At 42.1% G+C, this 27,975-nt stretch overlaps 2 protein-coding genes across 2 annotated transcripts; both read right to left on the bottom strand.

Annotated features, from left to right (window-relative positions):
- Positions 1-9,883: 9,883 nt before the first annotated feature.
- Positions 9,884-11,433, bottom strand: LOC120030369 (histone H2A.Z). The gene is made up of 5 exons (XM_038975755.1): positions 11,336-11,433; positions 10,979-11,056; positions 10,579-10,692; positions 10,323-10,452; positions 9,884-10,217 (listed from the first exon to the last, which is right to left on the bottom strand). Exons 1-5 carry the CDS (start codon positions 11,336-11,338, stop codon positions 10,156-10,158), a joined length of 387 nt encoding a protein of 128 aa, XP_038831683.1. The 5' UTR covers positions 11,339-11,433; the 3' UTR covers positions 9,884-10,155.
- A 13,899-nt stretch (positions 11,434-25,332) lies between these two features.
- Positions 25,333-27,492, bottom strand: LOC120030705 (DNA damage-inducible transcript 4-like protein). The gene is made up of 2 exons (XM_038976156.1): positions 27,381-27,492; positions 25,333-26,101 (listed from the first exon to the last, which is right to left on the bottom strand). The coding sequence occupies exons 1-2, from the start codon at positions 27,469-27,471 to the stop codon at positions 25,620-25,622; spliced, it is 573 nt and encodes a 190-aa protein (XP_038832084.1). The 5' UTR covers positions 27,472-27,492; the 3' UTR covers positions 25,333-25,619.
- Between the last annotated feature and the right edge of the window lie 483 nt (positions 27,493-27,975).

Genomic DNA, 27,975 nt, shown 5'->3' with positions numbered 1-27,975 from the left:
ATCGTCGAGACAAAGTAAATAGGTAGCCTTTTCCGGGCCTTGGGGGAGGAGCCCACAGTATGTGCCGTTTCTGTAGCATGAGAAGTACACTCCCTGAACAGGACCCTAGTTTATCGCTGAGACAAAAGCAACTGTAAAAGGGGAAAAGTTCATGAACCATTTAAAAAAAAAAAAAATACATAACACAGGTCTCAGGTCAGAATGTTGATCCCCTCTTTTAATTAGCTGACACGATTTGTGTAGCAAGTGGTTTTTAGGTTTGTCAATGTAGGTGGTCGGACAAACGTTTGGAAGGCATCCAGACTCCCCATTTTGTGAAGGGGATGGGGAAGTATCATGCTCAAGCCTTTTATCAGGGAAATAACCTCTTCTTTTAAAATAGGATTTTCAGCTCTTGTTCGCTGTATTGCTGGCCAATTGAAATCCTCTCAGATTCGTTCAGAGCTCGCTGCCAAGGTTAGCTGTTCTGGGCCCTGTCCAGGAGTGTGTGCAGATTATAAATGTGTTGTCTCAACCGGATATGATTTTTCTGTCATGTAGAATATGGAATTATGTCTGCTCTTCATTACATTTCTATCTGCAACACACTGAATATACTCCTCGATCTGTGTGGTTGAGAGAAGTAGGGAGAGGAGGATGCCATTTTAGACTATTGAGATGTACCCCCTACAACCTGCACGGTAAGGACCTTCCTGTCTGTAAGGAAAACTCGGTGTGTCCCAAATTACACCCTATTAATGACGTAGTGGCACTACCTTTGACCCGAGGCCTATGGTCCCTGGTCAAAAGTAGTGCACTATAATGGGAATAGGGTGCCATTTGCGATGCGGCCAGGGAGTAGCTGGTATAGGGTTGGACATGTGAAGGCCATGGCCACTAACGGACATGCTAAGCCAGCCAATTTAACACATTTTGAGCAGCTGTTTTAATGAATTGGAGCAGCTGGACGATGGTGGTGCCAAGGTATTTTGAGAATGTGATACACTTCTAATCGCATTAACACGGCGCCATCATACTCCTTACTCTGCCATTCCACCTCGCGTAAGAGCCAGAGGCTACTCCAGTTGTCCATTGATCATTTTCACACTGTATTTGCAGCGGCGGGAAAGAGTCATCCCAACAGAAGTCTTAAGGAGACATTATCGTTCTAGAAGTAATTTACAAATGTCACTATTGTTGCAAAAAAAATGATCAGTTCTTATATGCAGGTTTTTTTGCCTCTTGGGAAGTTACTTAATGACAAAGAGATTGAAATGGCTTAAATAATCATCATTTATAATATTTAGTTTTTGCAGGAGTCTCTTTTTTAAAGACAATTCCACAAGCTGTTGTGTCTGTCATTCTGGTAACAGCTTGGATATACTTGTTTTGCTTGCAGACCTGTTTGTCAGTGATTTAAGAGAGGGTATACTGCGATCATATCACACCATTTAAGAAGAGAGTCTTGTTTGGTTGTGGTCTGAGCATCAATTCAAAGATATCCGCCTTTCACTTAAGCTGCTTTTCAATGGTCTGGTTTAACTATACAGTATGTATACATATACATGGCGGTGCAGGCTGCAAGGCAACAGGCCTGAGCCTCAGAGCTTGTCCAGCTGCTTTTTGTCACACAATGATAGTTATGGATTGGACATGGCTGGATCCTTCAATCGTTTTCCCACTCCTTTCCTCAGTGTGTTTTAGATTGTTAACTTCGTTTTTTTTTTGAGCCATGGTTTCTTAAGCTCTTCTCTTGAACTCTACACTCATTGTGATTCGCTGCAGCTGACACCATACCCTGTGTATATAGCCAAGTTATCGTTACTCATTGTGCATTTATTCCTTATCTATTATTTCAAAAATTTTCTCTGCATTGTTGGGAAGGGCCCGTAAGTAAGCATTTCACTGTTTTACAAAGCATGTGACAAAATTTGTTTTGGAATTAGTAGCAGGGCTATTGCATATCCCCCTCAACGTTCCAGAATAGGGTGAAAATGGCAGCCGTATTGGTCAGGGAGAAATTCAAACCAGTCTATTTGGAATGAATGGCAGTAGAGGCATAATCCTGTTTGTACTTGTGCAGGAAAATAAAAGTAAGTCAGGTGATGTATGTAATATATTTATTGTAAACCCTTTTGTTTTCTTGTAAAGCTGTGTGTGCTATTATGATACAATATCAGTACTTGTTGTATTTACAACTTATCTATACTGAGCAAAAATGTAAACGCAACATGTAAAGTGTTGGTCCCATGTTTCCTGAGCTTAAATAAAAGAGCCACGAATTTTCCATTTGCAAAAAAATATTATTTCTCTAAAATGTTGTGTACACATTTGTTTACATCCCTGTTAGTGAGCACTTCTCCTTTGCCAAGATAATCCATCCCCCTGACAGGTGTGGCATATCAAGAAGCTGATTAAACAGCATGATCATTACACAGGTGCACCTTGTGCTGGGGACAATAAAAAGGCACTCTAAAATGCACAGTGTTGTCACACAACACAATGCCACAGATGCCTCAAGTTCTGCAGGAGCGTGCAGTTGGCATGCTGACTGCAGAAATGTCCAGAGCTGTTGCCGGAGAATGTAATTTAAATTTCTCTACCATAAGCCACCTCCATCATTTTAGAGAATTTGGCAGTATGTCTAACCGGCCTCACAACCACAGACCCTATAAATAATGCATTTTATTTTGTAAAGTAGTTAATTGCATCAAACACATTTTCAGTCACCTTATCTGACGGACAAGTGGATAAACAGGTCAAGCTCTGCATGTTTTTTTTCAATGTAGGCCTACATTGAGCACCACACATTGCCTGCTGCTGTAGGCTGAATGATAAAACTGCTATTTCCTTATTACAAATGTTATGGGATGCATTTTTCTCCATTTGTTTTTGATTGTAGGCCACTCTGGTAGACCTACATTATTGTCAAATAGCCTACTTGGCCACTGTTAAAACGAACTTAAAGCGGGTACAGTGTTCACAGTAAACGTGCGCTGGAAGTTGCACAGAATTTTCACAACTTTCAGGTTTGCGCTCAGCAGACATGAAATTTGCTCAGTGTCTGAAGGCCCATTGTCGTGCCATTCATCCACCGCCATCAACTCAGGTTTCAGCATGAAAATGCACAGCCCCGTGTCGCAAGGATCTGTACACAATTCCTGGAAGCTGAAAATGTCCCAATTCTTCCATGGCCTGCATACTCACCAGACATGTCACCCATTGAGCATGTTTGGGATGCTCTGGATCAACGTGTACAACAGTATGTTCCAGTTCCCACCAATATCCAGCAACTTTACACAGCTATTGAAGAGGAGTGGGACAACATTCCACAGGCCACAATCTACAGCCTGATCAACTCTATGCAAAGGAGATGTGTCGTGCTACATGAGGCAAATGGTGGTCACACTACTGACAGGTTTTCTGATCCTCTCCCCCACCTTTTTTTAAGGTATCTGTGACCAACAGTTGCATATGTGTTCGCAGTCATGTGTATTTCAATTGACTGATTTCCTTTATATGAACTGTAACTCAGTAAAATCTTTAAAATTGTTGCATTTATATTTTTGTTCAGTAAAAATCCTATCAACTGATTTCAGCCAGTGTATGGCTGTGGATTAACTGCCTTGTTTGAATAGAATGTTGGTATATTGGCAGTTAATTTGAATAATTCCATAAATTTTTCTAAAACTGGCTGACTAGCAAAAAAATAAACCGTGCAGATAAATTCTTCAAATTAATTATTTCACACTATTTTATCACAGCACTGGCAAGCCATGGTTGACCATCTCCATGACCAAAATGGCTGATCTTTAACACATCTGAAAGTTCATGTCTAGTATTCTAATTCTGTCAGAAACACCATTGCGTCGTCCGCGGCAACGACACCATCCGGCGACTAGATGATAATCCTGCGAGAGGGAGTGAGACGGTGGAGACGAGAGGAGGATGAAGAGAAGCATTACTCATTTGTGTCTGATTTCACTGGGATTCTAAAGGAGCGAGAGAAAGAGGGGAGAGGAGGGGGGGGGCTGCTTTGGGGATCCTGGATTAATTTAAGCCATTTCACAATGTCCAGCCACAGAAGAGAGAGGACGGAGGGATGAGGAAGCGAGGGATGGGTGAGGCGGAGGGGGGTTGAAACAGTTCAGTCAGGGCCAGCAACGGGACATCCTGTTGTAGCTTCCAAATACCATTTCCTCCAATAAAAAAAAGAGAGGAACGGTGAGGGGGGGCAGTGGGGGAGAGACCTCTGAAATAATCTCCCACAGTAGACACACAGAGACATTGATTGTCATCTTGGCATGAGGCCAAGTCTGGAGAGAAAGCTCCCTCCCTCCCGCTGCCCCTCTGGAAGGCAGTCAAAAAGCACCTAAAGGAAGTCATTAAAGCTGAAGGTTGATGAAAAGTCTCACCCCCCCTCCCTCTGTCGTCCTTCCCTCCGTCTCAGCCCCCCCGCCTTCCCTCCCTCTCTCCCCAAAGGCATGCTCCAGACTGTTCTCGACAAAGGACCCCTAAATGCTGACATCACAAAGAAAATTGTTCCTTTGCATCCACATGTTTACACTGGCTCTAGAGTTGCGTTCGGTGTGACAAGAAATTACTAACCAATTTTAGGATGATTACCTGTAGGTGTCCAATGAGAAGGCTCATTTGTGTTTTCTGTTTTACAAAGTGACTTACAATTGGTTATTTGAGTTATGCATTGTGTGCTTTGGGCATGAAATCCATTTTTATGGATTGCATGACACATTTAAGAGTTGGACATGATATGAAAACAAAAACTAAAAAATAGTTGAACCTAAGGAGCCACGTCAAAGGTAATTCCAGTATACACTTTTTATTTTCTGGGAGGAAATTGATAGTGAATGGCGACCACCGAAGCATCCCCGCCTCCCATTTGCCAAGAGATTTCATCCACCCAGACTAATCTGCCATTGTCATCAAATTTGCCCCCAGTGACAATAATTCAAAAGCATTTATCATATGCTTTAGCTTAGTTGTGTCCCGTCTCTTTTTCTCTGTGTGGCCAATCTTGTTGACCTTGCTGTCAGCTCTCCTGTAGAATTCTGGGTGGCAGCTCTGTCGCCCCGAAAGCGGCATACAAATTAGCTTTTCAAAAATCAGATCAAGTTATGTAAAGAACAAAAGCAAGCAGACATCAAAGAGGATGGTGAGAAGAGGGGAGCGCGGCAGGGGGTAGGGGGGATCCCCCTAGGTCTCCATACAGACGGGGACCAAGCGAGGGCCGCATAAAGGGTTCCCAAACGTCTGGGTCCCCAGACGCCCTGGGTTTGATTGTTGTTTTTATTCCCCCCTCCCCTCCTGGCACCTCCCACCTTCTTCCAACCCCAGACCTTGCTCCATCCCTTCAAATGAGTCCAGCTTTTTTGGAACGAGTCCCAATCCTAGACCTGGTCTTTGATTTCGGTGGGGCTTGGCACTGTCTCTCTTTCTCTCTCTAGGAGGACCAGTGAGCCGTGACCCCTGGCAGCCCACCCCAGTCTGTGAGCCCGCAGACACTCTCCCTCACAAACACACATGTACACACACACACACACAATGCCCTGCCACAAAACCCCACAGGAAAGGAGGGAGAGACACACACAAGGGAAAAAACTAGACAAATCTATTGAACTCCAACTTTCAATGGAATCTTATCCTCTGAAAACAGATTACAGATCTGCTCTCTAATACTGCTGTATGTCTGTTCTGGTGAGTTGGATTTAGTGTGTAGTCTGCTGGTGGTACCAGGGAGACTGAAACCAGTAGAACCTGACCTGCTCAGCATTCAAATGCTACCAGCCAGCCACCTGCCACCAAACAGACCAAAGTGTTGAACATGAAAGAGGAAGAGAAAAACAAATCTTGAATTCAGTATGTCTGTTGACCGTCTTTCCCAACTGTTGTCAAACGACACATAGCTTTTTACTAACCGGTAAGCATAGCTCCCTCAAGATGTGTTGTGGAAGGAGATTTTATAATATGGTATTTATGCAGGCAAAAAAAATTCATGTGGAGAGTAAATATATTCAGCTTATGTGGCATTATTTTGTCAGTTATAAAATATTAACAATGAGCTTTAACACCAGGATAAGTAGTCACAAAACTGTAATGGCATAAGGAAGTTTAAACATTAACGGCCTAACATACAGTACATGTAAAAAATAAAATGAAAAAGGTTATTCAACTCTAATGCAAGTCTACTTAACCTATTCAATTACTGCTGTTTAAAAATGTATAATATGTTGTATATACTATATAAATACATTCTATATAACATATAGTATAATTTAATATCAGTTCTTAAATACTGGATTGAAAGGTTCATAAGAGTTAAAAGGAAATCACATTGTCTTGCACAGCAACATTTTCCTCCATTGTCAGTAGTAAATTCCCATCATCTCGTGATGACATGCTGATATGCATGTTCCATTAAAGCGTCATGAACCTGAAATACTCCCTGTCCCTCTCTGAAGGCCCAAGATGTGGGGGGATAGTTTCCAGCAGGGCGTAGGGAAACATAATGGGTGTGTCCCAAATGGCACCCTATTCCATATTTGGTGCACAATTTGTTATCAGAGTCCTATGGACCCTGGTGGAATGTAGTGCACCATATAGGGAATACAGTGCCATTTGGGAGGCAACCCAACTCTACAGCCTCAAGGTGTGCACTACTTATTTTCAGCAAACTAATTGAAAACAAATTAACGCAGAGACCCCTTTCTTTCTCATCTTAATTGACTTAAAGGTTCAGTACTGCGGTGTTGGCCTGGTTCTCGGTTTGTGAACTGTGTGGACTGGAATGGTCTTGATTGGGGAAAAGACTCATTAGCCAACAAGTTTTCATCACAGATACAAAATAAACAATCAATAGGCCAATCAGACAACAATTGAGGATTAGCTATTTAAAAGAGTACATATACTTTAATGTTCTTATAGCGGTCTAACGTTAACTTCTTACTCAGTGTAGGTGTAGTATGGGACTTGGTCTTCACTGACCCAGTGAGATTGTGAACTAACCTTTTGATCTGGCCATTCTATTCAACAGCAAATACGTAAAGCCAATCAGCCTGTCCTTCCTATTTCTGCCTCCACCAGCCTCCACTAGTAAGACCAGACAATCAACACCTCATCTATACCCTCACCAATCTCACCAGGCTGAATCATGGGGCCAACAGGCCATGCTGTCATGCCCACAGGCTGACAGACAGCTCTCCAACTCATACTCTTCTTATTTCTGCCTTGACAGAAGAAAATATATGATCATATCACTAGTGATCCCGGCAGTTTCCAGGCTGTCTGGCTTGCCCTTAAAGAAATGAGGGTGCCTGTCTGTGCTCATTGCTGTTAATGAATCAGTTGAAACTCTGGGACCTGGAGGATTGTAGGCAATCCTTCCTGAAGTGCAGGGTGCTGGAGGGCACACTGATGCGGCTATGAGAGGAGCTGCCATGCCATCAATGGCCCAGCAGGCAGGGTTGGGGAGTTTTTTTGTAATCTGATATAAAAAAAAAAAAACTATAACTGTAATAATATTGTAATTAGATTACAGGTACTTTTGAAAAAATTGATCATTACTTCTAGGATTACTTTTAAATTCAGAAAGGCGAAAAAATACATTGACACCTTTCTGTTTTCTCAATGACATTAAAGTCAGCATCGAAAAAGGTTTTGTTTGTTCCAGCTGAGCGAGTCTGACCACAAGTCAGAGACCACTATGATGACACACCAAATGTGTTTGATGGATCCTTTTTGTCTTCATTTACTGCCTCTTAAGGGGAAAGTAATCCGAAAGTAATCCAATTACGTTACTAAGTTTGTGTAAACCAAAAGTTACATTACATTTGACAGGTGACTAGTAACTAACTGATTACATTTAGAAAGTAACCTTACCAACCCTGCCAACAGGTGCAATGAGATGGACCCTACAAATGATCTCCTTGTTTGAGCATGTTCAAGTTAACCAAGTTTCTTATCAATCAAGAACAAAAAGAATGCCAATGGACATTGCTGTAACCACTCTCAAATTAGCCGGGTTTATTCATTAGTCAATATCGTAGCAACGAAAAACAAGTTTCTATTGGACAAATCCAGGTAGGTCCCTCCCTGTTTCATTCAATTTGCTTCTGTTTGGTTCCTAGTAAATACAATCCAGGTTGGTGAAAGAGGTAGGTGGTCAATATGATTTAGTTTATATAGTTCTTGACATAGTTAGTGTATGGCAAGGTGCCACCATATATTTACAAACTGTATAATCCATTATGAAAAAGTCAAATTGGAACTTGAAATTGTGCATGTTTATAACCAATCTTTAACAATTATTAATAACCGTATTCCCTTCTGCCAACATATCTCCAAACAGTATCTCCTCAGGCGAGTAACTTGGTGAGAAATGTCGTCGGCACTCAAGCCAAAGCCTGCCTTTGTCATACCGCACACCTGTCTAGTTACCTCACTCCCGTCCCTGTCATAACCCACTGAAAATCTATTGTCATTAATAAAGTGTTACTCCTCAAAAAAGGATTTCTACTGACCCCCCCCCCCCCCCCCCCCCACCCTCAACTTGGGTGCCTTTGACTGAAAAGATACACAGATAGGCCTACAGAACATTCAGGTGTTGGTAGATTCCATTTAACTTCATCAGCAATTCAAGAAGTGATCCCTTTTTTTTCAAACAAGTGTTCATTAATTAGATGCAAAAATCTCATCTGTGGGTAACTGCTATTGCAGGTTTCCCCAACTAGCAGCCCGGATTTATTTATCATTTCAATTGTTGGACATAAAAGACCAGGAAATTAGCTCAAAGTTGTTTTTATTTTGGAAATCTGTTCCCACGCATAATAGACAAGTGATCGTAAATGTAACAAGGTTTGAAATGTTGCCAAATTTATCTGTTTGGGCTTCTTGCGGTCAATTTAAAATCTACAGATTATTTGTAATTATGTTCCGTCCCCCGACCATTCGCTCAAGAAAATAAAAATCGTCCCGCGGTTGAATGTTGGTAGGACTGTCAAATACTCCATGGTGCAAGTGACCCCTTGTGGACAAAATAGAAGACATTGAGCTGAATTTACCTGAATCTATTCATCACTTAAACATTTACAATTAGAGATACACATCCACTGAGAAAACATGTAGATGTAGTTTGATGCAATGTTTTAAACTCAGAACAAAAGTGGTCTATGTAGACAGTGGCACAAATGTGCTGTCATTTTATTAGGGAGTCATGTTCAAAATAACTGAAAGACTAAAATCCCACTGACAAGTTTTATATTCAGTGAAAGCTTATTTTATGCATTTTCCACTCATAGCAGCAATATTTCTGCTGTGTGAAGACTCACCAAGAAAGTATTTCCCGCATAGGTAGCTTCCTGATTATCTCTGATGCAGTGACAGGCTCCAACTGCCTGAAGCATGTCAATCACACACCCATACAATTTCTCCCTTAAGAACACCTGGACAGAGGCTACATCAGGGTGAGAATAATGTCAGCTCGAGGGCCACGTAAGGTTTAAAAATTCAGTGAAGGGCTGCACAGACGGACCGATGTGTCAAAAGCAATTTACAGGCCAGAAACACAAGTTCAGAAACAAAGTATTTCTAATTGATAATGGTCCCATCAAGATTTAGACATTGATGAGTGGCATGGGCTCAGATCCAAGCAGCCCATTGCCCACCAATGGGCTATGAAACTTTTACCTCAGGGAGGTGCACTTGAGCAAAAAACATGGCATTTGATGTCATTCTAGGTTGTGCCAGCACACAAAGGAGCTGGAAAAGTTAACATCCATGAAGTAAACATGCTGTGTGTTGTAATTATAGTATTTCCCTCATTGCAAGTCAGGGACATGTAGACTATACCAGATTTATAGGGCACAAATGTTCACTAAAAGACAAGGAACAGATTCACAATACCGTGGCGCTTTATTCAAATACAACTTCAAACATGGAAATGCCACTGGTATGCCAAAATGTACACAATAAAAACAGCACACAACTGCAGTTGTATCAACAAAGCCAAAAATCAAAACCAGCTTCTCTGAAGCCACTTTTCCTCAGATGAGTAGATGCAAGTTCATACATTTAAAAAGTCCTAAAGTTCTACCAAGCAAAACATTGTTGAATCATTGAAGCAGAATGTCCTGAGATGACCCCATGCCACTGTTTGCAGGGTTATACAGTCTTCTGCTGTCCCTTCTTTCCAATCAGTGACTTATGGATATGAGGGATGACACCTGAAAGTGGGAAACAAACAATCAGTGGATTCAAACATGAAATATAAAACAGGGAAATGGTACAATAGCAATACCAGTGGGAAACAATACAACTGCTGCACTTACCACCACCAGCAATGGTTGCTTTGATGAGAGAATCCAACTCCTCATCGCCTCTAATGGCCAGTTGCAAGTGACGTGGAGTGATACGTTTGACCTTCAGATCCTTTGATGCGTTTCCTGCCAGCTCCAGAACCTGAAGTTCAAGAGCTTGCAGGTAAATATCACTGACTCGAGTGAACTGCGATTGCATACATGGTACTGCATGGTTTTGTGCCATAAACCGCAACAAAATGAAGTGAGTGTTTTGAACATGCGTTACCTCAGCAGTTAGGTATTCAAGAATAGCCGCGCTGTAGACAGCTGCAGTCGCGCCAACTCGACCATGGCTCGTTGTTCTGGATTTCAGATGTCTGTGAATACGACCCACGGGGAACTGAAACAGGGCGGGAAACGTTATATGCATTTATTTACCCAACTAGCCATCAGTAAGTTGCGAGCAAATTACACTGGTTTGCGCGACTCCCCACCCTACTTGGCAGTTTGTTAGCAGGTTACGAACATTTTGTAATCTTTAGAAAATGGCGTAGTTTTGAATGGTTAGATTCACCGCCACAATATTAGTTAGATGGTTAAATCGTTCGCAAATTAACATATTTAGCCTACATTACCACACGTTTATCATTGGCGCTAGCAAACAAGCAATGAATGAATGCACTCACCTGCAAACCCGCCCTCTGTGAGCGCGAAATGGCCTTTGTCTTAGTCTTCCCGGAGTCTTTTCCTGCCTTCCCACCAGCCTGAAATATACAGTTTTATGGTATGGGTTATTTTATGTATTAAACCATTGCTGAAAGACAGCAGTGTGTGTAATTAGCCTGTTTATTCTACAGTGCGTGTTGGGGTTTTGATTATAACCAGCCAATGCCAAGGGATTCAAATTGCTAATGTCAGCTAACTAGCCAACGTTAGCTAAAGAATATTACCTTTGCTAGCTAACACAAATACGTGCTAATTCTCACGGTAAACCCGTTGAATAAAGTGATGGATTTAGTATCGAAGAGTAAAAAAAAATATACCATTTTATATGATGTCCTGGCTATTTGCAGCTGCACAGATCCTCGGCGAGCACTTGTCTAGTTTGAACAACTAGTTCCGCATCAGATTGCCATGCATTTATGAAGGGGAGCTTGATCCGGGACTTTGCATGGAGGAAGTCAGCCAATCAACTCTCGAATTCATTTTTTGGCATAGCGTTTAACCAATCACAATGCAAAAGTGCTCACTGTGCGGGAAAATGTGACACGTCATTTCTCACTGAACGTTGGATAATGTCGTTTCTATTTTATTCTCAATTTATGTTATTATAATAATCATAATAATTTCATGAGGAAAAAACAAACAGGCAATAGATCATGACAGGTCAACCAATAAAGGCCAAGTCTTTGAAAGTTACAGCTTGTTCTTCTTCTTCGGTGAGGTTTTATCGCGGTTGGCATCCAATATGTTGCATTATCGCCCCCAACTGAACTATAGTATACATCCATTACAGTTTGTGATACAAAACGGGAATAGGGAAAAAATACCCTATTACCCTACCAACTAACCCTACACTCAATAAAACCCACCACCTTATTCCACTACTTTAACCCTATCAGATCCTACCCCCTGCCAACACAGGACACTACCACTCAACACACCATGTAATTCTTCTGAATTCAAACCTTGTACCCTCAAGTACTTCTCTGCAGGTGCCACCACAACATCTATTTTCTGTGACATATGTTCTGTCTCTGTGGTACAGTTAAAATACCATTGCTATGAACGCTAAGAAGCTAACCTTACTGAAACATATATCACTTATTGGCCTATCCCTCTGTTCTGGCACAGATCTACTATTCACAGGGATCCTCTCAGAATCCCTCACTCATGATCCACCCTCCTCTACTTTCTTCACTGCCTCAGCGTACGACATCTTCTGCACTACTCTGACCATGGCCACCTCAAGCTGCCTCTCTCGCACCGGACACCTCTGATCCCCAACAAGATGGGCACCACTACAGATGACACACACACATTTGTCCACCAAAACTACACATTCCTCTGTCCTATGTCCTCCTGCACACTTTTCACATTTTGGATTCTCCCTGCTACACACTGCTGCAACATGCCCATAAACGTGGCACCTATAACACCGCAGTGTATTCGGCACAAAAGCACTAACAGCATAACTCATACAGTGGGCTCCAAAATTACAGGCACCCCTGACTGGCAATGCACAAACTATACTTAAAAAAATATCAACCATATAATTATAGAGATAAACTCAAAATACCAACATGTGAAAAATACTGTACTTTGTTAATGTTGAAAAACAATGTCCTCCAAATCAAGGTTTCACAATTAATGGCACCCTTAAATATTATTGTAAATAACATCTACCAAAATTAAACCAGGAATTAAATGCCACTTATTTAAGTTTATCTAAGTGTTAAGGAACTATATTGAGCCATTACATCACTTCCTTTTTCACTAGGGTATAAAAATTAGGTAACACGCATGCAATATCCCTTTGTCATCCAACACCATGAAAAAAAGAAAAGAACTGGACAGATGGTCGTAGACCTTCATAAATCTGGTAATGGCTACAAGAAGATCCACAAACAATTGAATATACCACTGAGCACTGTCAGGGCAATTATTTAAAAAATTCAAAAGATATGGAACAGTTGAAAACTTCACGGGTAGAGGACACAAATTCATTTTGCCCCCCAGGATAGGGAGGAGGATCGTGAGAGAAGCAACAAAACCCCAAAGAATCACTGTGAAAGAATTGCAGGCCTTGGTGGCGTCTTGGGGTCACCAGGTTTAAAAAAAGCACCATCAGACGCCACCTCCACAACCACAGTCTCTTTGGAAGGGTTGCCAGAAGAAAGCCCTTAATGACCCCAAGACACAGCTTGGAGTGCTTGGAGTGCTTGGAGTTTGCCAAACGTCATTTAAATTATGATTGGAAGAAGGTGCTCTGGTCAGATGAGACCAAAATTGAACATTTTGGTCAGATACTGCATCGGCATGATTGGCGTCGAAACGTAGATGCATACAAGGAGAGGCACCTCATACTCACGGGGAAATATGGTGGTGGGTCAGTGATGTTTTGGGGCTGTTTTAATTCCAGAGGTCCATAGGCACTGGTTAAGATTGATGGCATAATGAATTCCACCAAGTACCAGGCAATTTTGGCTGACAATCTGGTTGCCTCTGCCAGAAGGCTAGCACGTGGCCGTATGTGGACTTTCCAACAAAACAATGACCCAAAACATACCTCAAGATCCACACAGAAATGGTTCTGGAACAACAAAATCGATGTTCTGCCATGGCCATCTCGGTCCTCAATCCAATCGAAAACCTGTGGGCTGAGTTGAAGAGGACAGTTGATAAGCACAAACCCAATAATGTGAAGGATCTTGAAAGGATCTGCATAGAAGAATGGTCCAAAATCCCTCCAAATGTGTTCCTTAACCTTGTCAAACATTACAGGAAAATAGCATGCTGTTATCCTTGCCAGAGGTGGTGGCACTAAGTACTAAATGAAGAGTGCCAATAATTATGAAACCTTGATTTTGGTGAAATGTATTTTGTATTAAATAATTGTATGATTTTGGTGGGTTCCATTGAAACATTAATAAAGTACAGTATTTCTCAGATGTTGGTATTTTGAGTTTTTCTCCATAATTATATTGTTTATATTTTTTTAAGTATTGTTTGTGCATTGCCAGTCAGGAGTGCCAATAATTTTGGAGCCCACTGTATATACTAACATTACTTTGTCAGGTAAAGACTCCAAATCAAAGCTCAAAAGAACAGACAGTGTCAACTCTGTTTTAAAAGCGGCATCCTCCGAAAATGGAGAGGTTAATTTGAAATTAGCAAACTTTATAGAGAATTACATAACATCTGTTTCTTCTGTGTGTGGACCTCACAATTTTATTGAAATTAAATAGCTACAAATGTTTTGTTCATAATTAACCAAATATCTGCATGTTCAAGTTTCTTCAAATGAATGTAGTGTGAAAAATGGCATTATGAAACAAAAATGGGATTATGATTCCGTGATATTCAATTGATTCCTTGAGGGAAAAAAGCACGATTAATTACCATACAGACAGTCAACTGAAATAGGGCAACTGAGAGGATAACGGTCTACAGAGGGCTACATGATATCCATTTAAATACCAATTTCTCAACAATGCATATCTCAAATAAAGGGAATGTTTATGGCAAAAGATCCCCTCCTTTCTATGAACAACTAGACCATTGGCAAGTTGAATGTAGGGTTTGGGGTTAAAATTGTGTTAGTAGTTAAGCCTAAAATAGGTTAAGCTGATTTACTAGATCTCTTTGCTGATATCTACTTTACTGAGGAAAAATGTACTTACTATGACTGTGAAATGTGGTTAGCCCACCTAGCTATCTTAAGATGAATACACAAACTGTAAGTCGCTCTGGATAAGAGCATCTGCGAAATGACTAAAATGTAATGTAAATGAAGTTATGGTATACTAATAGAGATACCTAAAGTTTCTCATGCACTCTCCAACGATCAAGCATTCAACCATTCCTCCGACCATTGTAATGCAGTAATGCACCAATGTCCTAGGCGCATACACTTCAAATAAGCCACTGGTTGTGACATACGGGGGAGGGGGTTGGGACTATTGAGAACTGCCTGCACACCTCTGAACAGGGTTTGAATAGCTACCCATTGTGTACCCTAACCACATAATGGCTCTGATGCCAATTGCTGCCATCGTTAGGTAAGGAAGGTATTGTGTAGCAATGGCCAAACCCATCCGTTCAACCATCAGCCTGTTTATTTCTGTTAGGCAAAAGCTCTCTGACCCGGCTCCATTGGGTCTGTGCAGCAAAGTGCCCGGGCACACTGAGTTCCCTCTGGAAGGAAGGAAAGTGGACCCACTCCTTCCATGAAGCCAGTCTTGCCAAAATTGGTAAAATGCATAAACTTAAGACATGGTGGAATACCTGTTTTGGTGAAATAAGCAATCTTGAAACGTTGTTGTAAAAAAAAACTGTGGCACAGCAACGTTGTTTATAAAGGAACACAAATGACTTTCCATGTAACAATCAGTTAATATATCAGGGGGAATAGGTTTTGTCGTGCCCTCTTCACGTCGGTCTTGGTGTGCTTGGACCATGTTAGTTTGTTGGACACCAAGGGAACTCGAAGCTCTCAACCTGCTCCACTACAGCCCCGTCGATGAGAATGGGGGGCGTGCTCGGTCCTCCTTTTCCTGTAGTCCACAATCATCTCCTTTGTCTTGATCACGTTGAGGGAGAGGTTGTTGTCCTTGCGCCACACGGTCAGGTCTCTGACCTCCTCGCTATAGGCTGTCTCATCATTGTCTGTGATCAGGCCTACCACTGTTGTGTCATCAGCTAACTTAATGATGATGTTGGAGTCGTGCCTGGCCGTGCAGTCATGAGTGAACAGGAAGTACAGGAGGGGACTGAGCAGGCACCCCTGAGGGGCCCACGTGTTGAGGATCATCTTGGCAGGTGTGTTGTTACCTACCCTTACCACCTGGGGGTGGCCCGTCAGGAAGTCCAGGATCCAGTTGCAGAGGTGTTTAGTCCCAGGGTCCTTAGCTTAGTGATGAGCTTTGAGGGCACTATGGTTTTGAACGCTGAGCTGTAGTCAATGAATAGCATTCTCACATAGGTGTTCCTTTTGTTCAGGTGGGAAAGGGCAGTGTGGAGTGCAATATAGATTGCATCATCTGTGGATCTGTTGCAAATTGGAGTGGGTCTAGGGTTTCTGGGATAATGGTGTTGATGTGAGACATGGCCAGCATTTCAAAGCATTTCATGGCTACAAATGTGAGTGCTACGGGTCTGTAGTCATTTAGTCATTTAGTGTTCTTGGGCACAGGGACTATGGCGGTCTGCTTGAAACATGTTGGTATTACTGACTCAGATAGGGAGAGGTTTAAAATGTCAGTGAAGATACTTGCCAGTTGGTCAGCGCATGCTTGGAGTACACTTCTTGATAGTCTGTCTGGCCCAGTGGCCTTGTGAATGTTGACCTATTTAAAGGTCTTACTCACATCAGCTGCAGAGAGCGTGATCACACAGTCGTCCGGAACAGCTGATGCTCTCATGCATGTTTCAGTGTTACTTGCCTCGAAGCGAGCATAGAAGTTATTTAGCTCATCTGGTAGACTCGTGTCACTGGGCAGCTCTCGGCTGTGCTTCCCTTTATAGTCTGTAATAGTTTGTCAGCCCTGCCACATCCGACAAGTGTCGGAGCCGGTGTAATACGATTCAATCTTAGTCCTGTATTGACAATTTTCCTGTTTGATGATTCGTCGGAGGGCATAGCGGGATTTCTTATAAGCTTCCCGGTTAGAGTCCCGCTCCTTGAAAGCGGCAGCTCTACCCTTTAGCTCAGTGCGAATGTTGCCTGCAATCCATGGCTTCTGGTTGGGTTTGTACGTACAGTCTCTGTGGGCACGACGTCCTCGATGCACTTATTGATGAAGCCAGTGTCTGATGTGGTGTACTCCACCAATGACATCGGAAGAATCCCGGAACATATTCCAGTCTGTGCTAGCAAAACAGTCCTATAGTTAAGCATCTGCTTCATCTGACCACTTTTTTTTCTTCACTTTTTTAACCAACAGTGCAGATCAAGAAAGAGTTAAGAAAATATTTTACAAATAAACTAAAGTAAAAAATTATAAAAAGTAACAGAATAAAGTAACAATAATGAGGCTATATACAGGGGGTACTGGTACCAAGTCTATGTGTGGGGGTACAGGTTAGTCGAGGTAATTTGTACATGTAGGTAGGGGCGAAGTGACTATGCATAGATTTCAACTGCTGATTGCTGCTTTAAGCATTTGCTTTCATTTTTACAGATATTTGTCCAGATATTTTGTGTGTATTTCATTGTGTATTGCTTGTTAGGGTAACATTTTGTATTTCAGGCATGTCATTTCCCCCATTCAATTGAATAGTAATATTGCCATTCCCCCACAAGATGGCAGTATGAATAAAATTTTATTTTCCTGTCAAATCGCCAATTGGCAACCCATCCCTTATGGGATTGACACATAGACCAACATTACAATAATTCACTATGGTAATTAAATGATCATTCTTCAGTATGTTAATAGTGCTTCCTGCATTGGTGAGAAGGACCTTTACTCTTTGTCTTTACTATCAATAAGAATAGAATGCTTTGGGCGCCCTCATATAGTTTGTCATTACTGTCAATGGGAGGAGAATGCTTTTGGCGCCCTCATATAGTTTGCCTTTACTATCAGTAAGAAGAGAATGCTTTGGGCGCCCTCATATAGTTTGCCTTTACTGTCAATGGGAGGAGAATGTTTATGGCCCTTACAGCTACACAGAAAAAAGAAATGCAACTTGCAACCATTTCAAAGATTTTACAGTTACATATAAGGAAATTAGTCAATTTAAATGAATAAATTAAGCCCTAATTTATGGATTTTACATGACTGGGAATACAGATATGCAAAAGGTAGAGGCGTGGATCAGAAAACCAGTCAGTATCTGGTGTGACCACCAGTTTCCTCATGCAGCGTGACACATCCACTTCGCATAGAGTTGATCTGCCCAGTACAGTTGAAACCGGGATTCATCCATGAAGAGCACTCTTCTCCAGCGTGCCAGTGGCCATCGAAGGTGAGAATTTGCCCACTGAAGTCGGTTATGACACAGAACGGCGGTCAGGTCAAGACCTTGGTGAGGACAACGAGCACACAGATGAGCTTGCCTGAGATGGTTTCTTACAGTGTGTGCAGAAATCTTTGGTTGTGCAAACCCACAGTTTCATCAGCTGTCTGGGTGGCTGATCTCAGACAACCCCGCAGGTGAAAAAGCCTGATGTGGAGGTCCTGGACTGGTGTGGTTACACGTGGTCTGCAGTTGTGAGGCGGGTTGGATGTACTGCCAAATTCTCTATAGAGAAATTAACATTTGATTCTTTGGCAACAGTTCTGGTGGACATTCAAGCAGTCCACATGCCAATTGCACGCTCCCTCAAAACTTGAGAAATCTGTGGCATTGTGTAGTTTGACAAAACTGCATATTTTAGAGTGGCCATATTTTAGAGACCCTAGCACAAGGTGCACCTGTGTAATGATAATTTTGTTTAATCAGCTTCTTGATATGCTACACCTGTCAGGTGGATGGATTATCTTGGCCAAGGAGAAGTGCTCACTAACAGGGGTGTAAACAAATTTGTTCTCAGAATTTGGGAGAAATAAGCTTCTTGTGCGTATGGAAAATATCTGGGATTATTTACTTTAACTCATGAAACATGGGACCAACACTTTACATGTTGCGTTTATATTTTGGTTCAGTGTAGTTTCTGTTCCAGTACAGCACTTATAGTTGAAATGCTTTTAGTTGAAAGGTATAGTTGAAATGCTTTGTTGCAAACCCAATTCTGGATTTGAGATGTTTTTTTCTTCAGTTATGGCTTCTTTCTTGCCTCTTTGTCACGTATGCAGTTCTGTAGTGACTGGGATATTGTTGACCCATGGACAGTTTCCTCCCATCCAAACCTTTGACCTTTCAAAACATCCTGACCCATCTACCCACTTGTTTTGTAGTTTTCAGGTTGTACATTTTTTTTTGCAGACATAGAGCAATGATTAAACATTATTTTTTATATGGCACTAATGCAGTATGGGGTCAGGAAGATCTAGATTCAGGGCCCCATTTTTGCAACACAGAAAAGTAGCATCAGTGTCAAAAGAGGCCGTATTACTCAAAATGTTGCATTTATCAAAAGACCTTCGATGGTGTCCAAGAGAGGCTGATGATTGAAAATGAAACAGTGCAGATACAGAGTATTTGAAGTCCATTTTGACAAAGCACAGCTTTTTTGGCACTGTCAAAATGTATACCATAGTCAGCTCGCATCATCTTCAAGACCCTGGTGCTTGCCTATGGAGCAGCCAGGGGAATTGCACCTCCTTACCTTCAGGCTGTGCATAAACAACATCCCAACCCGAGCACTTCGTTCCGCCATCTCTGGTCTCTTGGCCCTCCCACCCGTACGGGAGGGCAGCTCCCTCTCAGCCCAGTCAAAGTTTTTCTCTGTCCTGGTGTAACAGTATAGCTTCTGTCCCTCTCCTCGCCCCAACCTGGGCTCGAACCAGGGACCCTCTGCACACATCAACCACAGTCACTCACGAAGCATCGTTACCCATCGCGCCACAAAAGCCGCAGGGGAACCACTACTTCAAGGTCTCAGAGCAAGTGACGTCACCGATTGAAAGGCTATTAGCGCGCACCACCGCTAACTAGCTAACCATTTCACATCCGTTACACTCACCCCCCTTTCGACCTCCTCCTTTTCCGCAGCAACCAGTGAGCCGGGTCAACAGCATCAATGTAACAGTTTAACTTTACGTCCGTCCCCTCGCCCCGTGCGCGAACCAGGGACCCTCTGCACACATCAACATCAGTCACCCACGAAGCATCGTTACCCATCGCTCCACAAAAGCCGCGGCTCTTGCAGAGCAAGGGGAACCACTACTTCAAGGTCTCAGAGCAAGTGACGTCACCGATTGAAAGGCTATTAGCACGCACCACCGCTAACTAGCTAGCCATTTCACATCCGTTACACTGGCACCCGAGTGGTGGAACAAGCTTCCCCCTAAAGTCAGGACAGTGGAGTCCCTGTCCATCTTTCGAAAATGTCTGAAATGTACTTGATACGATTGTGATGTGTTATTGTTTCACCTAGCTATCATAAGACAAATGCAGTAATTGTAAGTCGCTCTGGATAAGAGCGTCTGCTAAATGACAAAAATGTACACTACATGACCAAAAGTATGTGGAGACCTGCTCGTCGCACATCTCATTCCAAAATCATGGGCATTAAAATGGAGTTGGTCCCCCCTTTGCTGCTATTACAGGCTCCACTCCTCTGGGAAGGCTTTCCACTAGATGTTGGAACATTGCTGAGGAGACTTGGTTACATTCAGCCACAAGAGCATTAGTGAGGCTGAGCACTGATGTTGGGCGATTAGGCCTGGCTCACAGTCAGCGTTCCAATTCATCCCAAAGGTGTTCGATGGAGTTGAGGTCAGGGCCCTGTTCAGGCCAGTCAAGTTCTTCCACACCAACCTCGACAAACCATTTCTGTATGGACCTCGCTTTGTGCAAGGAGGAATTGTCATGCTGAATCAGGAAAGGGCCTTCCCCAAACTGTTGCCACAAAGTTGGAAGCATAGAATCATCTAGAATGTCATTGTATACTGTAGCGTTAAGATTTACAAACTTTACCGTTGGCACTATGCATTGGGGCAGGTAGCGTTCTTCTGGAATCCACCAAATGTAGATTTGTCCGTCGGACTGCCGGATGGTGAAGCGTGAGTCATCACTCCAGAGAACTCATTTCCACTGCTCCAGAGTCCAATGGCGGCAAGTTTTACACCACTCCAGCCGAAGCTTGGCATTGCGCATGGAAACCCATTTCATGAAGCTCCCGACGAATAGTTATTGTGCTGACGTTGCTTCCAGAGGCAGTTTGGAACTGAGTAGTGAGTGTTGCAACTGAGGACAGACTATTTTTACGCGCTACGTGCTTCAGCGGTCTCGTTCTGTGAGCTGTGTGGCCTACCACTTTGCGACTGAGCCGTTGTTGCTCCTCGATGTTTCCACTTCACAATAACAGCACGTACAGATGACCGGGGCAGTTCTAGCAGGGCAGAAATTTGAAGAACTGACTTGTTGGAAAGGTGGCATCCTATGACGGTTCCACGTTGAAAGTCACTGAGCTCTTCAGTAAGCCCATTCTACTGCCAATGTTTGTCTATGGAGTTTGCATGGCTGTGTGCTTGATTTTATATACAGTTGAAGTCGGAAGTTTACATACACTTAGGTTGGAGTCATTAAAACTTGTTTTTCAATCACTTCACAAATTTCTTGTTAACAAACTATAGTTTTACCCAACTTATTGTGGGAAGCTTGTGGAAGGCTACCTGAAACGTTTGACCCAAGTTAAGCAATTTAAAGGCAATGCTACCAAATACTAATTGAGTGTGTGTACATTTCTGACCCACTGGGAATGTGATGAAAGAAAAAAAAGCTGAAATAAATCATTCTCTGTGCTATTATTCTGACATTTCACATTCTTAATGGTGATCCTAACTGACCTAAGACAGGGCTATTTTTACTAAGATGAAATTTCAGGAATTGTGAAAAACTGAGTTTAAATGTATTTGGCTGAGGTGTGTGTAAACTTCCGTCTTCAACTGTACCTGTCTGCAACGGGTGTGGCTGAAATAGCCGAATCCACTAATTTGAAGGGTTGTCCACATACTTATATATATTTAGTGCAAATGTAAAATGTCTTCTCTTGCTGCTTAGTGACAATAATGCCTTTAAAGCAACCAATATACATCAGCACTCAGTTACTTCGGAATGGTGGACTTGGAGATACATTTTGCTCTATAATTGACCTTGTGGCCTCCAAGCGCAGGCATTTCAGGAAAGTTATAAGTTCAGAGGCAGAGGCGTTATGCAGTGCATGACATGCAAAACATTTTTGAACTCATGGTCAAATCTGATATCTTTAAATACAATATCTTTCTAAATGAGGACCTTACAAATCGATAAAACTTAGTGTAGTTGCAATGGGCATGACCCAGTTCAGAGGCACTTACGCAACTAACATCTTCAATCGAAAGAGCAAATCAATAGAACAGAGAAAGAGAACTAGTGCCTAAGTGCATTCTCATTCTATCACCAGTCTCTTGATAACGGGCCCAATTGAATGGCTTCCCAGCAGGGAGATGTGACTTTGAACACGTGCCAAGCTCTTAATCTATTTTGGTGCTTTTGGAAAATGTTAAACTGTCTGAAGGTTACAAAGGCCAGATTTAGAAAATGTGTGATAAATAGCAGTCTAGCATTAAGAAGAATGGGAAGGTGTGCCTGCACAAGAGGGTTAAAATGTTCTACTATCCAGAATATGAGGAAATGCATTCAAGTAATGCAGTCAAGGATATGCAGGTGTCCTTTACAGGGTAAAATCTTGGTGTTAGTTGTATCATGCCTCTAACAAGGGACTATCCCTTTAAGTATATTGCGTTACCACTTGAATCTCATATATGTGGTATATCGTGCTTTCCTGAAGTGAAGTAAACATGTATCTGTTGAAAGCTCAAAGGTAATCATCATGTTCACTTAGTAGACACTTTGTAGAATACTTAGAAACATTCTACATAATGGAAATGTACAAGGACACATTGCTAATGTTTTGTATGAATGTGCGTAGGAGTTTGGTTATTTTTAGATGCAACTTATTTGATGCACTTGGGTCTTGGCAGCAGTGGCATACAGTGGCGCTGCGTTGGCAGGGATCATCCTCGCCGAGGTGACTTTGGGTCGAAGGGTGGCCTACTTTCAGCATTCCAGAAAAGGTCAACAGAGAGACAACGCCCCCCTTGGGATGTGCCAGAAAAACGAATGGTCACAAGGCAACGGCTTATTGTAAGGATGGATTAATTAGGTTAACTCGTACATATTCGGATCAGTACTTTCTGCAAAAGGTCAGCGATTGGCCAATACAGGCTACATAACCAGGTGTCAATGTCCAAGCATAAGACCCCCCCCCCCCTCTCTCCCCAATGAAGAACGATCAACATCACCAGATGTAATTCCAATTTAGTTGGCAAGTGCACCTATTGGCCTATTGGGGGAAGTAACATTTAGAAGGGTGAATAGGCATACTGTATAGTCAATGTTGGTTAGCCAAGGCCTCAGAAGTGGGAAGAGTACCTAAAATATTGGTTTATTAATACTTGGTTGACAAAACTTTTTTTTGTGCTATGGAGAATGCATTATCTGAAAAAAAAAAAAAAAAGTCCAAATCCACCCAGACTAATACAAAACAAATCTCTCTTAGGCACTGATCTCAGAGGTTTGAAATATAATTCAGCCTCTGCTTACGTTGTAAACATGTAGCTCTAATTATTGTACTTGAAACGTAATATGTCTGACATTGTGTGTTGTGTAAAGGCTTAGGTTCCCTTATATTGGTGTGGTATGTTGAAGAACTGACAGTAAACTTTACTGTCTAGAAAGTACATGCCATTCATTAGATTGAGTAAGAGTTACGAAGTATTTACATATGGCAAATAAACTTAAAACTAGATAGTTTGCAGTCTAGTCGGTGCATTTCTGTCATATCGAATTAAGCAGCTGTTTAGGAATAACTTTACAACTCTGTACAATTTCAGACAGTAACACATACCAGCGCAATAGGCAATTGTTACCTCCATATTCTATCATTAATCTGGAGAGGCGGTATTCTGAACTGCTTTGAAGCTGAGGTGTTGTAGGGTGTTTGGGGTTGTGTGTTGTGAGCTGTGTATAGTGTTTGGGGCTGTGCCTCTTTGCTTGACATCATGGGGAAATCAAAAGAAATCAGCCAAGACCTTAGAAAAAAAATTGTAGACCTCCACAAGTCTGGTTCATCCTTGGGAGCAATTTCCAAACGCCTGAAGGTACCACGTTCATCTGTACTAACAATAGTACGCAAGTATAAACACCGTAAACTTCCGACTTCAACTGTATATACCGGATTTGGCCCTGATAGCTGAAGTTCCGTCTAGGAAATGGAAATCTATGTTTGCACCACTGTAGTGGCCTGGGAGTGCCTGGTTCTGTACAATGTAGGCTCATGTAGATACTTACAGCTGATGATTTGTTGACTCAAGAGGGAATCACACATTTAACATGTGTAAGGAACACTACACTTAGTGTAACATTCAGTAAACAAATGGAGTCACTCATCCAAGCAATCACTAGCTGACATACAAAAGTCTTGACACAAGCATGTGAAGGACAGTTAGTAGCCAGGAACTACTGTATATGGGTTAATTATCCCATAGACACATTGCAAGTGTGTCACCCTATTGCTTTTGCATTGTGTGTGCTCACTTTCATTGCATTTAGTGGAAGGCCTGATGCATGGTATAAGTGGGTGCTCTCATTTATCAAATACACTGGAAAAAAATATACTGTTCGCAATGCATGGCTCTAAAAATGTAGATTTTTTTTTATTTTTATAAAGCTTTTGATGACAAGATTTCTACAGGTTGGGATTATGTTAGGGGTGCATGTTGCCCAATGTATATTGTGTCACATTACAGGTCACCAATAAGAATTAGATCATAAGATATTCCAACTGCTATAACTTTGCAATAGGTGTATTACTGTAGTGGGGAAAATAGGACATACTGAAAAGAAATATAAATGCGACATGTAAAGTTTTGGCACCATGTCTCATGAGCGATCACAAATGTTCTACACACATCTTATTTCGCTCAACTTTTGAGCACAAATTTGTTTACATCCTTGTTAGTAAGCACTACCCCAGTCTCATTCATGGCACCAGAACATGTAGCACAGCTGGCTTGGTGACAGAATATCCAACATCCTGTACAAAAGTTACAATTGAATTATTTCTTTGGAAATTTAAAATGGCATCGAACAGATTGAACACATTAAATAACACAAGTGACTCAAGGTAGGTTTAAAATGTTTAATTGTCAAAAAGACATTGCCACTGCCTTTAACAGGATTCTCAACAAAACAAATCTTAAGTTACTTAAACAGCCATCAATTGAGAAAGGTATAAAAAGAACAAGCCCTGAAGAACCCACGTGGAGCTAGGATCTAACAAGTGCAAGAAAAAAAACATTTAGATTATTCTTCAACATTATCTAAGTGGCAGTTTAAGGCATCCGTCAAGGTTGGAGCCACGTCAATGAGCAGCATGTTCACAAGGACAAACATTCAATGGCTCGCTAACAAAAACTTATATACCCTCAAGTCAGCATTGAACACCTACATTATGTCCCCCCGAACTTATCCAAGTCCTGTTCCTATAGCCTCTAGGTGGGTTTACTTTGCTGCACAGCAGTGGACAAATCTGGAAACAAACAGATTGGCAAAGTTTGTTCAAATATTGTGAAGTAAAAAAAAAAAAAAAAAAAGTTATGCTACTCTTGTTTAGGCATTAGACAATCCATTACAGTAACCAAGACTTGTCCGTCCATTTTGAATAATCAGTTGTAGAAACCTGGACATTGGAACAGACAGGCTGGACAACAGTAACCTTTGTACAAGACAAAATACAGTTTATGTGAACGAGTATACAAAAACATGTAGAAAATAAGACCCTCCAGGAGAGATCTTAACATTCAGATATTCAAGTGTAGAAAAGCATTGTACATGCCACCCCAAGGACAGCTGACTGAACCATAGTGTCCCACCTTCCTCAATTCCCCCTTCTCAGTACTCTTCTACCACGGTACCAGCCAAGGAGGAGTAGAGCTTCTTCTTGATGAGCCGGAAGCCAGGGCTGAGTTTGAGCGCATGCCTGAAGCCTGGAGTGAAACAGGCACCAATGTGCAGGAAGTCCCTGAGACTGGGCCAGGCGCTACAGTCCTGCTTGAACACCAGCGTCAGCTCGAAGGTGGGCACCACGTCTGCATTGTACACGATGCGCTCCAGCTGCTTACAGCACTGTTCCTGCTCCAGGTGCAAGTAGAGTACACAGCCGCGTAGGCCGCACGGCTCACCCGACGACAGGCGCAGTACATCGCGTGCTATCCTCAGAGTCAGCTTCTCAGGGACCAGCACCTTAGAGCAACGCATCGTGGTCTTCTTGGCCCGTGACAGGCAGTTCTCAAACATCTTGGCCAACTGCTGACACATCCTGTCCTCAGACACCTCCACGTTCAGGTGGGGCTCAGCCAAACAGGAATCCAGCTCTGACAGAAGACAAAAAGACAATAGTTGAGTGATGTTTTAAAGACAAAGCAAAAGTGCAGACTATGGGCCTCAGTCAAATACAAGAACATTTGATAAAGTTAGGCGTGTAACTTAAGGGGGAGACATGGACCCCCCCCCCAGTATTAGAGACTGGACAATTTGACCCAGTCAATAATATACCATGAGGAATTTGATGATTGAAAATTCCCACCGTGACATTGCACAGCAGTAGGCTGGTTTCTTTCTCCTTTATACATCAATATGGACGTGAAACCAGGTACTGGTGTCTGTATACGGTTTCTTGAGTAAGTGGTGTTCTTATATCATATTTGTGCAACAGTAGCAGTTTGTTCAATTGGCTAAGGGGCATAGACTGTTTCCCCATGACTGAAAGTTTGGGACAGCGATAGCTAATAATTAACACAAATAGAGATGGGCAACCCCATGAGTCTGACCATTTATTTATAACCACAATGCTGAATCAGTTGGGCTACAGATAATCATTCTTATTGCTAACACACCAGCCTGATATGGACCAATTTGTCAGGCTCATTTGAGGGGGAAATTATATTTTAATGGTGTCACCATTTGATTTCCATACATTGGAGTCACCAGGCTGCATTCAGTATGAAAAGACAAACAAAAAAATGCAACAAAACACCTGCTTAGACATTGCCAGGTCTTTACACCAGGATTGGCATTTGACCCATCAGCTAACCACATTGTATAGCAATCGGTCAGTCGATGACAGTCTTATGTGGCACAAAGGCCTCCCAAAGTGTCATGTCCTCTTCACTGCCAGAATCCACTGGATAGCCTAACCACCATAATGCTTATTGGCTTTCACCCATCCAGTCCTCTCAGGTCAGTGAGAAGGAAATGAGACTTGAGCCAGAGTCACGGTGCATGGACTTGTCAACATAACACATTGTCTGCACTCAATCTTTATAATTGTCAGGTGAGGTATGTGACAATTGGATTTCAATGTTTCATAGAAGTTAAAATTTTAACTACAGTACAACAGCAAGAGTCATTATGCAGTCTGTGCATTCAAATCTCACATTGATACATGCCAACATTATTTGAAGAAACGGAGTCCTGTTGGCCAGCATATGATAAAAGATAATCATATTTTGACGTCACCATCCCCTTCCATTCTTTCCTGCAACTACGCACCAATACTGGAGTAAACAAGCACTGAATGAATGGATTGGAGAATTTAGAAATGCCCAGCTGCAATATGCCCACATACATTGGAGAAAAGCTCAAAACGCTTACCATTTTCAATACAAGTCAAGTCGTATCTACGGTCAATCAATTCTGATACGCATTCCGGGTTTTTATTCTTCAGTTTGCTTGTAGCAACCATGGCGACCAACCCTTTAGTTCCTTTTTAAAAGTGCTGTAAAAAATAAGGTACATGTTATTACAATTTAGCAATAATTCACAAGCCAACTTCGCATAGCCTACACTTTGTGAGCTAGCAAACATTCGCCAATTTATCAACACAAAGCTTATAAATGTTCAAAGTAGGCCAATTTGCATCTAGTTACTGTTGCTAGGGATGTTCGTAAATTCAATCTGGAGTGCCAGAGTGTGCTCTCTGGGCGTTCGTAAATTCAGAGCGTTTCGCTTCGGAGGGCTCTCAGCTTTTCATGGCTCTCAGAGCGTGCCGAGGAGTAAGGTTGATCCGAGCGTTCTGACCTCAACAGCAGTCAAGCACCCAAGCTAACTGGCTAACATCGGCTAGCTACTTCCAGACAAATGAGAGAACACATCCCGCTGACCATTTCAGTCGCCCTAGCAGAGCTGGTTATGCTGTTCATGTTATCCAGAGCGTTGGTGACTAATTACGCTTGTTTTGCAGAGGTGT

The sequence above is a fragment of the Salvelinus namaycush genome, chromosome 36 (assembly GCF_016432855.1).
Source record: "Salvelinus namaycush isolate Seneca chromosome 36, SaNama_1.0, whole genome shotgun sequence".
Taxonomy (NCBI): Eukaryota; Metazoa; Chordata; class Actinopteri; order Salmoniformes; family Salmonidae; genus Salvelinus; species Salvelinus namaycush.
This window is presented reverse-complemented; position numbering and strand designations above follow the sequence as displayed.

Bases quoted from the DNA above. Each gene is read 5' to 3' on its own strand.
- LOC120030705 (XM_038976156.1), bottom strand. From the start codon at position 27,471: ATGGTTGCTACAAGCAAACTGAAGAATAAAAACCCGGAATGCGTATCA. The intron at 26,102-27,380 runs GTAAGCGTTTTG...GTCTTCTGTCAG, and splicing joins CTTGACTTGTATTGAAAATG to AGCTGGATTCCTGTTTGGCT.
- LOC120030369 (XM_038975755.1), bottom strand. The intron at 10,693-10,978 runs GTGAGTGCATTC...GCCCTGTTTCAG, and splicing joins CACAGAGGGCGGGTTTGCAG to TTCCCCGTGGGTCGTATTCA. The intron at 10,218-10,322 runs GTAAGTGCAGCA...TCCCACTTTCAG, and splicing joins AGCAACCATTGCTGGTGGTG to GTGTCATCCCTCATATCCAT.